A 12,085-nucleotide genomic window follows, 5' to 3' on the forward strand; every position below is an offset into this window, starting at 1 on the left:
CAAGATGCAATTCTGTGGAAGCTAGAATGACAACCTGGGGAAGAAATTACTGGATAAATAATTATAATATTTATCCAGACATTCAATTCCCTAACATTTTTACACTAGTGTTTAAATACATACAATGCATATTCTTGATTCAGCACAAAAGGAACAATCGAGTCTAGCGGATGACAATTTTTCAAAAATTAAATGCCTTGTTTTATCAAACACTGATAATAGATCTTTTCAGTATTCACCAAAGGCACTACTGAAATTTATTTAAATAAAGGTTTGCTGCTTGCTGATTTAATTACATTAGGGGTGTGAAAGTCATTTCATACTGAAATACTGAGTATCTTGCATTAACAATATTCCACATGACTTAGCCTTGTCTACTTAAGCCATGGCCATCACTGTGCTATCAGGAAGAATTTCTAATCAAAAGTATTTCACTCCCTTAAAGGTGGCATGGGTTGGATTATTTTATTGTTTTCTTAGAAATGTATACAATTATCACATAGAAAGTGACAGATACAGAAGGGGCTGTTGTAAAATATGAAAAATTAAGATAGTACTTGTCATTTATCGAAGATTACAATCATACATTTACTCAGTTGCACTAGTGTGCATCAGAAGTTTGGGCTCCTGTCTCTGACATTATATGCAAATATGCTTTACCAGTAGGCCATCCTTTTCCAAACCTTTTTCAATGCTGAGCTACACAAACAGTTTCATTTAGAGACCACAGACACCAGCATATCTGCTGCACAGACAGAAGACAGACTTCACTGAAAATATTTGCAGCTCATATAATCAGCTATTTTTCAGGCTACCAACACCACCAAGGAAAATTCTTGTTTTACTTATGTCAGCTGTTCTTCATCTTTCCAGGTGAAGTCACTTGTTCTTTTGTAATAGCAGCAGCTACTACACATGGTATTCTTCTTGGAGACCAACAGAAAGCTCTGCACAGCTCCAGATGCTAAGGCAGCTAGCAGTCATGCAATTCTGCGTACTGACCTTTTTCTTGTCCCTCTCTAGGGTGAATAATCAGTAACCAGGACAGCTAGTATTCTGCATTCCATTTCCCCAAGCACAGAGAGGCAGCAAGTACATGCGATGCCTAGAACCACACGCTTAATAACCTGCCAGCTGCTGTCCTTGTCATAGTTAGTAGGAATGGCTGTCCTAAAAATTCATTTCCTACACCCAAAAACATACCGCAGATCTCTCCCAGAGATCTCCCTCCCATAACATCACAACTACTGACTCAGAAAACAGACCCAGCAGCGTCCTTTCAGATTCAGATGCAGGGATCATACTACTTTCATACCTTTATCTTTTTCAGCTGCTTTGTCTGTACTCAGCTGTTTACATCCTGCTTGTGTAGGGTGCACACTACGCCCACTGGCACTGACCTACCAGAGAAGAAAATGTTTGTGAAGCATAAGATTTCCAGAAAATAAACACCTTAATTTCTTTCTTCATCTTTTTCTCCTAGGCTCCGGTAAAACAAATGGTCAAATAATTTGGCACAAAGGGCTTTAAAAAGTACAGAGAAATTAAGGATAACTAAAATAGCTTGTTTCAGACACGTGTTAACGTGCATTATGCAGTTAGTTAAGAATTTATCAGTAAAAAGAATGAAGAAAAATATTTAAGGAAGTTTCAGTTTACTATGAAACCAGGTGCCAATTACTGCCACATCTTGGTACATATTAGGCATTTAAAAAAAATCAGTTTTCAGAAAAAAACCCACCCAAAAAACAGTTTTATCTCAGTTGTCCCTTTGTGAAGTTATGACTGGGAATCCTTCAAATGCATCAGGTTTTGTAAGGCAAGAGTGCTAGATTCAAAATACAGCTTCTTCTGTAGATTACTGCTGGTGAAATTTCTCAACAAAATCTACTTTTCTATACAAATAATAGCAGAGTAAGCTGCCAAGATTCACAGTAAAAATATGCCAACACTGAAGTGATTTTTGAGTGAAGAATGAACTGCCTCTTTAAAACCTGCATTCATGACAGCCCTTCTGCATGTAAGGGATACTAAAGTATGTAACTTCAGTCTCACTACTACCTCTAGAAATATTTGCAGTCCTTGCTGACTACAGTATTTCGTATTGAAAAACTCATCTGGAAGATCTGTGCATGCCTCTCTGTACTGACCTAATCAAACTCTGTAGTTCACTTCAGCACAATACAGTCTATCAGCTTGCTGAAACCTTTTCTGACCTGGTTTGTCTTTCTTAACAAGGAAAAGACAGCACTTAACTTGTAAGCACACAACCCTGAGTTATGGTCTGAAGGATAATTGGATCCTTTAAATTTATTCACTGAAGTTTATATAAAAAACAAACCGTAGAGTGCTTCGATGCAGTTGGTATCACAGTTTTTTCTTCCTGGTTCTTGGCCTTTGATCGAGTAATCCTCCCAGAGAAAGCAGGAGCTGCCTGGAAATGTCCACAAGGAAACAAGAACCAACATAGTCTTTCCCCTGCTGTCACTGTTCGAGTAGGCAAAAAGCCTAAGTGTGAAAAGCAACGTGCTCGTGCAAAATGGGTCAAGGGTGTAATTTGGAAAACTTTCCAAAGTCCAGTGAAATAAGCAGGAACAAGTTACCCGTTCTAAAATAAGTTCACCATTGCATTTGTGGATGAATCATCCCAGGTTTTGAGCTGAGAACACAGTCATAAATATAAAAAGCAACATATCACTAGTACTATTTCCATCTTTGTTTTTAAAAAAGTGAGCCAAATTACTCCCTTTATTGTTCAATCTTATAAAATAAATATTTATAAAGTAATTATAAAATCAACTGTTTATTTGGTATAACATACACAATTTTGTATACAAATAGAAATTTTAATGTACTACACTACTTATATGTAGAAGAATGGCTGCAGAAGCATGGCCTTAGAATCTCTGAAGATCTGCACAATCCAGGCCTGGTATTAGAATAGGCCCGTAATCAGAATTGTACTGAAGTTAACAAGAAAGGTAGCCTTGAGCTATCCTTGAATCCAGAGACCAAGTAATTATGTTGCGCCAACAGGCCGTGGCTGTAACAAGGTACAGCTGCTGGGAAAGCAGGTGCAGGGCCAAGAAAGATAGGGACCGGTATGGGAAAGTAGGGAGTAACAAACTACAAGGCTGAAGCACAGCAACACAATTAGCTACATGGGTAGAATGCTTATTTTAGTCATGATAATTAGGGGTGTGAGAACCGCGCATGTTTAGAGACTACTAACCAATTATATTTCTGCTTTATGAATATGCATGTTATCGGTTCTATATAAGTAGTGTTAGAAACTAATAAAGTTGAACAAGATGCATAACTCATATTGAGCGTCATCTTGACTCCGGTGAACCCTTCTTCCAACACTTACACCTCATTTAGATATTTAATATTACCCTGATTACCTTCTCTCTTGGCTTCACTATCACTGGATCTTCAGGTACAAATGAAAGAAATCCAGGCGCAGTTGGTCTGTATAACCCAACTTTAAACACTCCCTTTTTTGCTTTCTCTCTCTGCTCTCTCAGTTTTCGAAGTTCCTTTTCTTCTTTATAGCGCTGGAGCATTTCCTTGCGTTCATTAATCCTCCTGGTGGCTCCATTTGTAGATTGGCCTGAAGTAAAGATGGAAGACAGACTTGTTAAGAACATCTTGAAGATATTGAGCCAACAATATGCAAGACAGAAAATTTCAAAAACCTTTTCCAAGCTAGAAGAGAAACATAAACATACTAAGTCAAAAAGCAGAAGACTGGAATCTGTGCCTGCAAGTTTCAGTAAGTCTTACAATGCAAATACATGTGATTGCTAATACATATTAGATTAATAAAAATTTAAATTCATTTAATTGCTTTAACCCTTCCCACTCAGAAGAGTATTCAATGGTAAGTTTCAGCTTACAATATATCTCCCCAAATCTGCACCCAAGGAATACTGTAAATTCATACCCATTTTACAGTGTACAGGCTGTTCCTGCAAGGTTAAAGTATTGAAGTTAATACTTAAACTACTTATTTAGCTTATTTGTACCAGTTTCTCTATTCAAACTCTTGTAATGTCATTGAAAGCTGAAGTTTAGGTCAGCTGTAGATATTGAAGTCTGCCGCAGGCTGAGAATAAATGAGGCAGAAGTTTGTGAGAGAATAAAACCATAAGATGATGCTATACTTGAATTACATGTCTATCTGAAAAAAGTATACATAAAGTTAAAATTTATTAAGATACAAGCTTCCTATGTTTCTTACTTGCCATGATTACATAGGGATTGCACTCCTCCCTCCAATAATCTTCTGCTATCAAAATACTAAGGTGGAAGTATTTCTAAAGAAATCCATTAACATGTTAAAATATTAACTAATTTCTTAGACCATAAGCATCCAGGAGAGCCAGGGAAGCACATTTCAGTATATATGCAGATCCTATTTTCTGGGAGGAAAGGTAAGTCATCAAAACCTAACAATTTTTTTTAAAAAATTATACTATGCATTTACCTCTTTATAATGATATATACCCAGTTTTAACATAAAATTACCCATTTCTGAGCATATTTTAAGCACATGACAGACACCAGTTATATGTTAGATGAGACTTTAGATCAGGCTTCTTCACTTCTCAAACAAAGCAATCATTAAGAGACTTCCCATTGAGTATTAATAGCAAAACGCCTTCTTCCTTAGCTGCTGCAGACAAATCAGAGCGAAGTCTTATACATACCACTGGAGCAGTGACGAGGATAAAGCTGTATTAAGACTATTTTCTTGATTTTCTTAACAGTTAGAAGAACTGGTAGTCATGGGGTTTTAAATCTTTTAAACTTTTTCTTCAAATTAAAGCGTTGACCATAATTAGGTTCTTGTGATAACGTTACTCTATCTACTTAAAGACATTTTAAACAATTTTTAAAAAGCTTTATAACAAGTCTTTACTTACTCTGTTTTACACTGCTGTTCTCCTGAGAGCCCGTTTCATTGGTCTCCTGTAGTATAGAAATCCCCTTTTTTGAAAGCTGAACATTGCTATCTGCCAATCCAAGCTGTCTGCCCTTCTCAAACAACTTGTGTCTGTTCTCTTTTTGAAGCAGTGATCTTCTGCGTGCAACTTTAGTTCTGAGCGTTTCTGTGCTCAAATCCTTTTTGTATCGGCTGGCAAACTGGGAGGTAGCAGCCATCTTGGTAACCCTAGACAAAAATTATAATGATTAGGCAGAACACTATCATGTTGTGTTTTGCCCTTTTCATTAACAGTTTGCATGTTACAAAGCCCTAGGTTCTTCGTTTCTGTGTATGTACCAGAGAAAATGCAAATGACAATTTCAGTAATGACTCTTCATTATTTCTCTTTATTTTACACATTCAAGGGGCTAGTTTGTTTTGTTAACGGTCAACAAGTCTGACACAGAATTAGTAGGGGACACTGTCGCTGCCAGGGATTGGCCTGCCAATCTGTTTTCAACACATGTTTTTCGTGTTAAGGAGACAAATAGTAAATGACAAGGTTGTAGGACAATACTTGGAAGCAACACTGCCACTGAGCATTTAGATTATACCCTATCTGATGGCAAGGCATTTTTGTCATGCATCAGAGTACTTGGCACCATTTCTCAACTGAGTTTCCAGGATGCAACTGCAATACAATAGTGTTTATTTCAGGCAGGATCTCTCCTTACTTTTTTAACCTGAGGGAGACTTAACACAGACATCAGCTGGTCTGCACACGCTGTGCTATGCTAACAGCAATGTAAAAAACTCCATCCCCTGCATCCCGCTGATGCCTGTCTTGTCAAGGGGTTTCATGCTCTCTTCCTGGAGAGGTCAGGACCATTTCTTGCAGTTGGTCTTTGTCTGTCACCTCAAACAGGGTCTTTTAGAAATCTTACCTTCTGTTACTTACAGAAAACAGCTTTACAGTAAGGAGGGTGAAGAGCTAAACTGAACAGCCACCAGTTACTCATTTATCAGTAAACTGGTCACTTACTAAGGTTCTTAACTTCAAGACAGCAAGCTTTGATCAAACTAAAGGAATCATCAGTGAACGGGACTGAAAAGATCAGCCTTGACTATACGTGCACAGGATTTCTTCAAGCCAAACCCCTTCCCCTCCACTTGCTACCAAAAGCCAAAAACACCATCAGCAGCCGGCCTGAAAAACCCAAATGTCAGAAGAGAGTACCAAAATAAACAGAAAGAATACAGAAATAAAGTGTACATACTTAGAGGAAAAGCAAGCAAGGGGAGAACCTGAGCTATCATAAGAAGAAATACAGCCAAAGCCTATTCAGTTGCCACCACTGCTGGCAGTGGCAGCTCCTTGTTCATGGCAGCATTCATATAGTAACTTGCACAGCACCAGCAGTACCTGCACAACCATCTGCAAGTGCTTAGAATACGTACTAGAGATAATGTACACGTCAAATCTAAAACATTTTGGGGTTTTTTTCCAATATGTTCAGTGCTACTGGAAAGTAAAATGGTCAATGGAAGTTAAATGAGCAAACGGGAATAAAAATTAACTCTGCTTAAAGCACTCAAATCAGAGACTAGATCTCTTCTACATAATCCTAGAAGAGCTGGTGCACACCAGTGCCACCTGATTTGTGAATATCTTACATTTCATCCTGCATCTGACATTCCAACTGATAAATATTTAACACGTTTAAAGGATTTTTATGGTCTACCTTATAATTTGAATAATATTTTTCCTATGTTTTGTAGTATAAGTCCACTTAAGGCCTTCTCCCACAAATAAGCTTCAAGAGCAAGTGGCCTGCATTTCAGTAATTAGTCCTGCAGAAGAATTAATCTGAAACTTGAAGGTGGCAGATATGAGCAGAGATATAGAGAGGTATTATCTCCTAGCATCCCAGGTCTGCAAAAGCAATATAAGAGATGACCTGTGATCTCTTTGGGCTCATTAAAAAGGTATGGCATGTTCACTGTCCTAAACATCTCTTTAGGACAAAAATGTCTACCTCCTTTTCTTTCCAGGTTATGGCTCCTGAGTGGTACCTTGCTCAAACAGCAATCTAGATGACTAGTTGGAATCTAAATTAGCATAAATTAAAGATTAGTAGCAGGGAAAGGAAAAAGGGCTTATATAAAAGACGAGCTTTGTGACTGGCTAGCGTAAACTACCAAAATAAAGTGGAAAATTTATAGGACTAATTTTTATTCAAATAGTGAGGGAAAAGAACGACTTTTGAACAGCAACACCACAAAACTCAAATGAGAAATACAGATACGAATAACATTTAGATGCACAGTTAGCATTTTTAGCCTGAACAGTGACAAAGTAGAGCAGACAAAGCAAAAGCATTATTATTTTTAGCGACAAGTTTAAGGGCTGCATAAGGTCTAGACTCAAGGGTTCCGAGACGGGGCCCCGGGGGTCACGACAGGACCACCACGTTCCGGTCCCCTGCTTCCCGCCGCGGCTCCGAAGGGTCGCCAGAGTTTGTTCCCCTCAACCCCTTCTCCCGCCGCGCTTTTCGGTCAGCTCAGAGGGGAAGCACCGCTGCCAGGCCTCCTGGTCGAAACCTCCACCCTAGGGCCTGCTCGCTCGCCCACCGGCCCCCCAAAACCGCCCGAGCGCCGACATACCTGTACCAACACCGCACTTCCTTCACCCAGCCCGCCTCGGCTCACTTTCAAATCTCACCTGACAACGCTCATTGGCCAACCCCGGCCCGCCCGCAGGCTCTCATTGGCCAGTTCACGGCTGACAGTTGATAGGCGGAGCCGAAATCCCCGAGCAGGTTGTTTATAGGTCGTCCGTCACTGCCACGCTTGATTCTCATTGGCTGCGCTGAACATTTCCCCCTCGCACTTGCCACTCATTGGCCGGTGGGGTGAGGGAGCGAGGCCCGCTGGGCGCGGAGGGCTGCGCGGGGGCGAGGCTTGCCGCTAGCGGCCTAGCGGCCCGCCGCTGTAAGATGGCGGCGGCGTTATCTGGCAGCTGTGGGAGTAGTCCAGGCCGCGGCTCGCGGTGTTGTGCGGTGCCCTCACGCCCCACCGGGACTCGGGGGCAGGGTGAGGGGCCCGCGGGCCTCTCACCGCCCTCCCGGCAGCCAGGCAGGCCTGTGACTGTACTTCAGTGGCCGCGCTGTGCCGTCTCCTGAGGTAACGAAGCCGAGTTTATGCAGGCCTTCAGGAGCCTGGGGTTGTGCGCGGCCTTTGCTGCTGTAGCCCTTCTTATTTCTTCCTGTACTGCCATCGGACCGACCCAGCGGTTTGCTGCCGTGGGTTGTTTTTAATCGCGATTCTTATCTACAAGACAGTTTGTTCTGTGATTATTTATAATCTGCAAAATTAAAATGCAAAAATGTTAATGAAGAAACCAGCCACTTGGTGGCACTGCAAAAATGGCATTTGGAAGATTTAAAAATAAATAAATAAATATTACCAAACAGGAAATTGCTAAGCAGCAAGGGTGATGGTAAACGGCAGAGGACAACCATACCAACAGCCTAAAAATGCAGGACCTCCATATGGCATTACAGTAAAATGTCAGTAGATTTTTATACAAACGCGATTACAGTGGATGAAGACAGCAGTAAGTGGATTAAAGACCATTTGGTCAGAGCACAGAGCTGTTCCCCACTATAGTGATCAGTTCTGCATCGTTGGAGAGCAGCTCTGCGCATCACCGATGGTAGTACTCGAAGAAATGTCACCCCCTAGTTTCCTGCATATGTTGCCAGGGGTTACAGCAAAGATTCACAAACGCTGACCATCTGGACTAATCCTACAATCATTGATACAGAATAATAAAAGATTAGTATGGAGGTTATTGGCTGGTGCCAGGTTCCCCAATGGTATGAAAAAGATCCAGTAAACAACAGAGCTCATACTTGTAGGCTCTGCCCACAGAGTCCAATCCAGCACAGTCCTTGGTGTTCACTGATTTTTGTTAGTCCCTTTTTTTCCCTAAATTAGTGGAATTTGAGGGTATTCAGCAGTTCTACCTTACGATATGAGGAGATAGCCCAATGACAAGGGCCATGCCAAAGCACAAGTTTTAGGGAAAAAATGAGTTTACGTGTGTCTTCCTTTTAACCAAAAATCATTTTTTCTTACTGCATATCTGCATCTGAAGGATTCCTTCATACTGAAACAAGACTTGTTTGCTCCTTGGAGCATTTGGACTGATGCGTTTGCTAATTTCCCCTCATGTGGCTGTTGATATTGAATAAGGAAACATGGCTGCACTACAGCCAGGGCTTTAATCTCACTTGTTCAAATAACATCAGTGATAACGAAGTGGTATGCCCTTCAAGGCAGACTGGTAATCTGAGTACCTAACCTGGATCCTTGGCAGGCTCAGGCTCTGCCATGCACCTTTGCTGGTTGTTACCTGAGCTAGCTACGTTAAAGCCAGAATGGGTTTCCTTAACGTACCACAGTGACACCTTCCACTAACAATATCTAGGTCACCACAGGGGTCTTGATGTATTTGAATAATGCCATGATTTTAAAGTATTGCAATGTTGCTTTAAGATTACCCCGTGGGTAATGGGGTGTTTTTCAACCAAATTCCTGATTGCTACTGATTTTAATGTGTTAGGAGGAATAAACACATTACCATTTCATGGAGATAAACAAGCAATAAGAATATAAAAACTCATTATCCTGTACAGATATTACACATGCCTGAAAGGTTAAACCTGTCATCTTCATAAGTCCTGATGATTTTATGATAATATGCCTACATTTTAGCCATTGAAGCTTTGAGAACCAATTTGAATCTATCTATTTCTTGACAATCTAACTGTCATTATCAGATACATTTTGTACCGAGGAGATCATTATGCGAAAATCTGCTACCTTGCTCTTTCTACTCTTCATTTGTTCACATAGAATATTGTTCTTTGTGAGGGTAATTCTTCCAACCCTTCCATAAATGCACCTTACTGAAGAGCAATATGGAGCGTGTAGGGAGACCTATCCCCAAATTTAGCCCTGAGATAATTTCTATTTCTGAATATATATTTGGTGAAATTTCAGGCAAATGTTGTTGCAAAGGTGTAGACCACAGCGAGGCATACTTGCTACTTGCATGGAGTCAAAGAGACGCCTCTGTAGGCAAACTACTGTATGTGGAGCACAGTACAATGCTGCAGAAGGCGCAGAGTAGTCCTGCCAAATTTGGTTGATAACCTCTTAAGTGTTGTGCAGCAAAACCATTATGGTGCACTGGCTGTTGTTCCCACTTCTGCTTATGCTTTTCATCTGAGGTGGTCGCTAATTAAAAAACCAGAACAAATTCTAGGAGCAGAAAATAGAAGGTAAATTCCTGTCTTACAACAACTAGAAAACACAATTAAGTGTTCTACTGCGTTTTCTTGCTCTGTTCTTTGAGCTTCATTTTGCACTGTAGCATGCTTTTAACAAAAGTGTGAGATAGCCACCCACCAAACCCCTAACGCCTCAGCCTGTAGCCTGACAGGTTGTGGTCCAAGCAGCTAGGAGACAAGAGACATATGTACTCTCACCAGGATGGGCTTGGAGAGCATCTTCCCTTTCCTGAGTATTTGCTCTGCCACCTAGATGAGCATATACAATGAATGACACCAAATGCAACCCCTGCAGCCCACAGTCTTCAAAAGAAATTGGTAACCTTGCTCTGTTCTGTCAAAGAGCTAAACCCAAGATGTGTGGGCCCAGGATCCCAAGCTGATGGAAACACCCACACGCTGGCTATGCAAAGCAAGTCTAATACATCCTCTGTTTGATTTTTCCTGCAACCAGGTCTCTGCTTGGTAGGTGTGAGTTGCCACTGGCCCTCAGGAGGTGTCTTAGCACTCTTCCAGCTATAAATAGAAAGACGAGGTACCCGACTCTGGGTATTACATTGCACTCTGGCAGCCTGATACCTAATAGCTAAAAGTTGTAGCACATTTATAAGGTTTCCCTGGAGCTAGCCTAAAATGCAAACTAGCAATCTTATAATGCAAAGTACAGTTGGAAACAAAGCCTGAGTAGTTTTTATCTCTGCATATCTTTACATCCTCTGCTATATACAGTGCATTTACACTGAATGTTCCTTACTGTTAGACATTTTAGTCAAAAACCTGCTGTAGCTCTACAGGTGAAAGCATCCTGCAGCTGGTTTCATCCTTCAAGGCACAAATCACATTTCTTTCTGAACAGACTCAAACCTTTTCTTCCATGGGGAAGAGAGTTGCGGGAATTAACCCCAGAACAAATGCAGGATTCAACTATAAGCCACTGCTGAGTTAAGACCAAACTTCTTGTTTCCAGGGTCTTTGGATTAATTGTACTTTTACCCCCTTGAGAAAAGCAGGTGAAGAAACCACTTTGTGTGGTGGCATTAGATGAATGTTTCAGCAGCATGAAGTAGGCCTCTTTAATTGAGTTAGGCAAAGACCATTGTGTTTTGATTTGAAAAGAATGTCCTGTTCCTTTACTTAGACAAGACTTCCAGTATTTTTTTAATTATTATTATTTTAGCATAAAGCATGTATGTATTTTTTTCTCAGCATGCACCTCCTTTGTGTCTCCATTGCCCAGAAGCAGATCATATGGCAGATGGATGCAACTGCTGGAGTTGTGTTTCATGGTTAAAACAAATACAAAGGCGGTAAGAAATAGTTTGGTTTAGAGAGTACAAACCTAAAGTTTTGAGGAATATGACCATCACACAAGATGGAAACAATACAAGAGCTGCAATGACTTGGTTAATCCTGTGTACTTTGACAGAGTTAAACTTCTCCAGGCCTCTGATAAGATAGGACTGGTTTTCTTTATCTATTGTTTTTTTAATGTTCAAGGCTACTGAAATGCAAAAATGCCAGATGGCCATGTAAGCTCAACAATGTGCAAAATCTTTCTTATATTATCACTAAATGCCCTGGGGGGGTAGGGGGAGAAAGGTTATTTAATCATTAGAAGTCACTTAACAGCAAATGGCATTTAGCCATCTTTATCAACTTACAGAAAAAAGACTGGGTCTGTGCTGTTGTGGAACCTTTTTCCATTATGACAGGGCATATATTTAATTCCCCTTTAAGTCATCTGGCGGTACCTCGTGTGTGAGTGTATGTTACTGAACTGTGGTACCTTGCTAGTAAT

General features: G+C 40.6%; 1 protein-coding gene across 2 annotated transcripts in view; it reads right to left on the reverse strand.

Annotated features, from left to right (window-relative positions):
* Nucleotides 1-7,651, reverse strand: part of DLGAP5 (DLG associated protein 5) — a 24,100-nt gene extending 16,449 nt beyond the window's left edge. For both annotated transcript variants that reach the window (XM_055813666.1, XM_005243038.4), the window contains exons 1-5: nt 7,595-7,651; nt 4,929-5,176; nt 3,405-3,613; nt 2,342-2,434; nt 1,316-1,400 (exon numbers count right to left, since the gene is read on the reverse strand). In XM_055813666.1, coding sequence (XP_055669641.1) covers nt 1,316-1,400; nt 2,342-2,434; nt 3,405-3,613; nt 4,929-5,166 — 625 coding nt within the window. In that variant the 5' untranslated portion in view covers nt 5,167-5,176; nt 7,595-7,651. The remainder of the gene's footprint in view (nt 1-1,315; nt 1,401-2,341; nt 2,435-3,404; nt 3,614-4,928; nt 5,177-7,594) is intronic.
* Between the last annotated feature and the right edge of the window lie 4,434 nt (nt 7,652-12,085).

Source organism: Falco peregrinus, chromosome 1 (genome assembly GCF_023634155.1).
Source record: "Falco peregrinus isolate bFalPer1 chromosome 1, bFalPer1.pri, whole genome shotgun sequence".
NCBI lineage: Eukaryota > Metazoa > Chordata > Aves > Falconiformes > Falconidae > Falco > Falco peregrinus.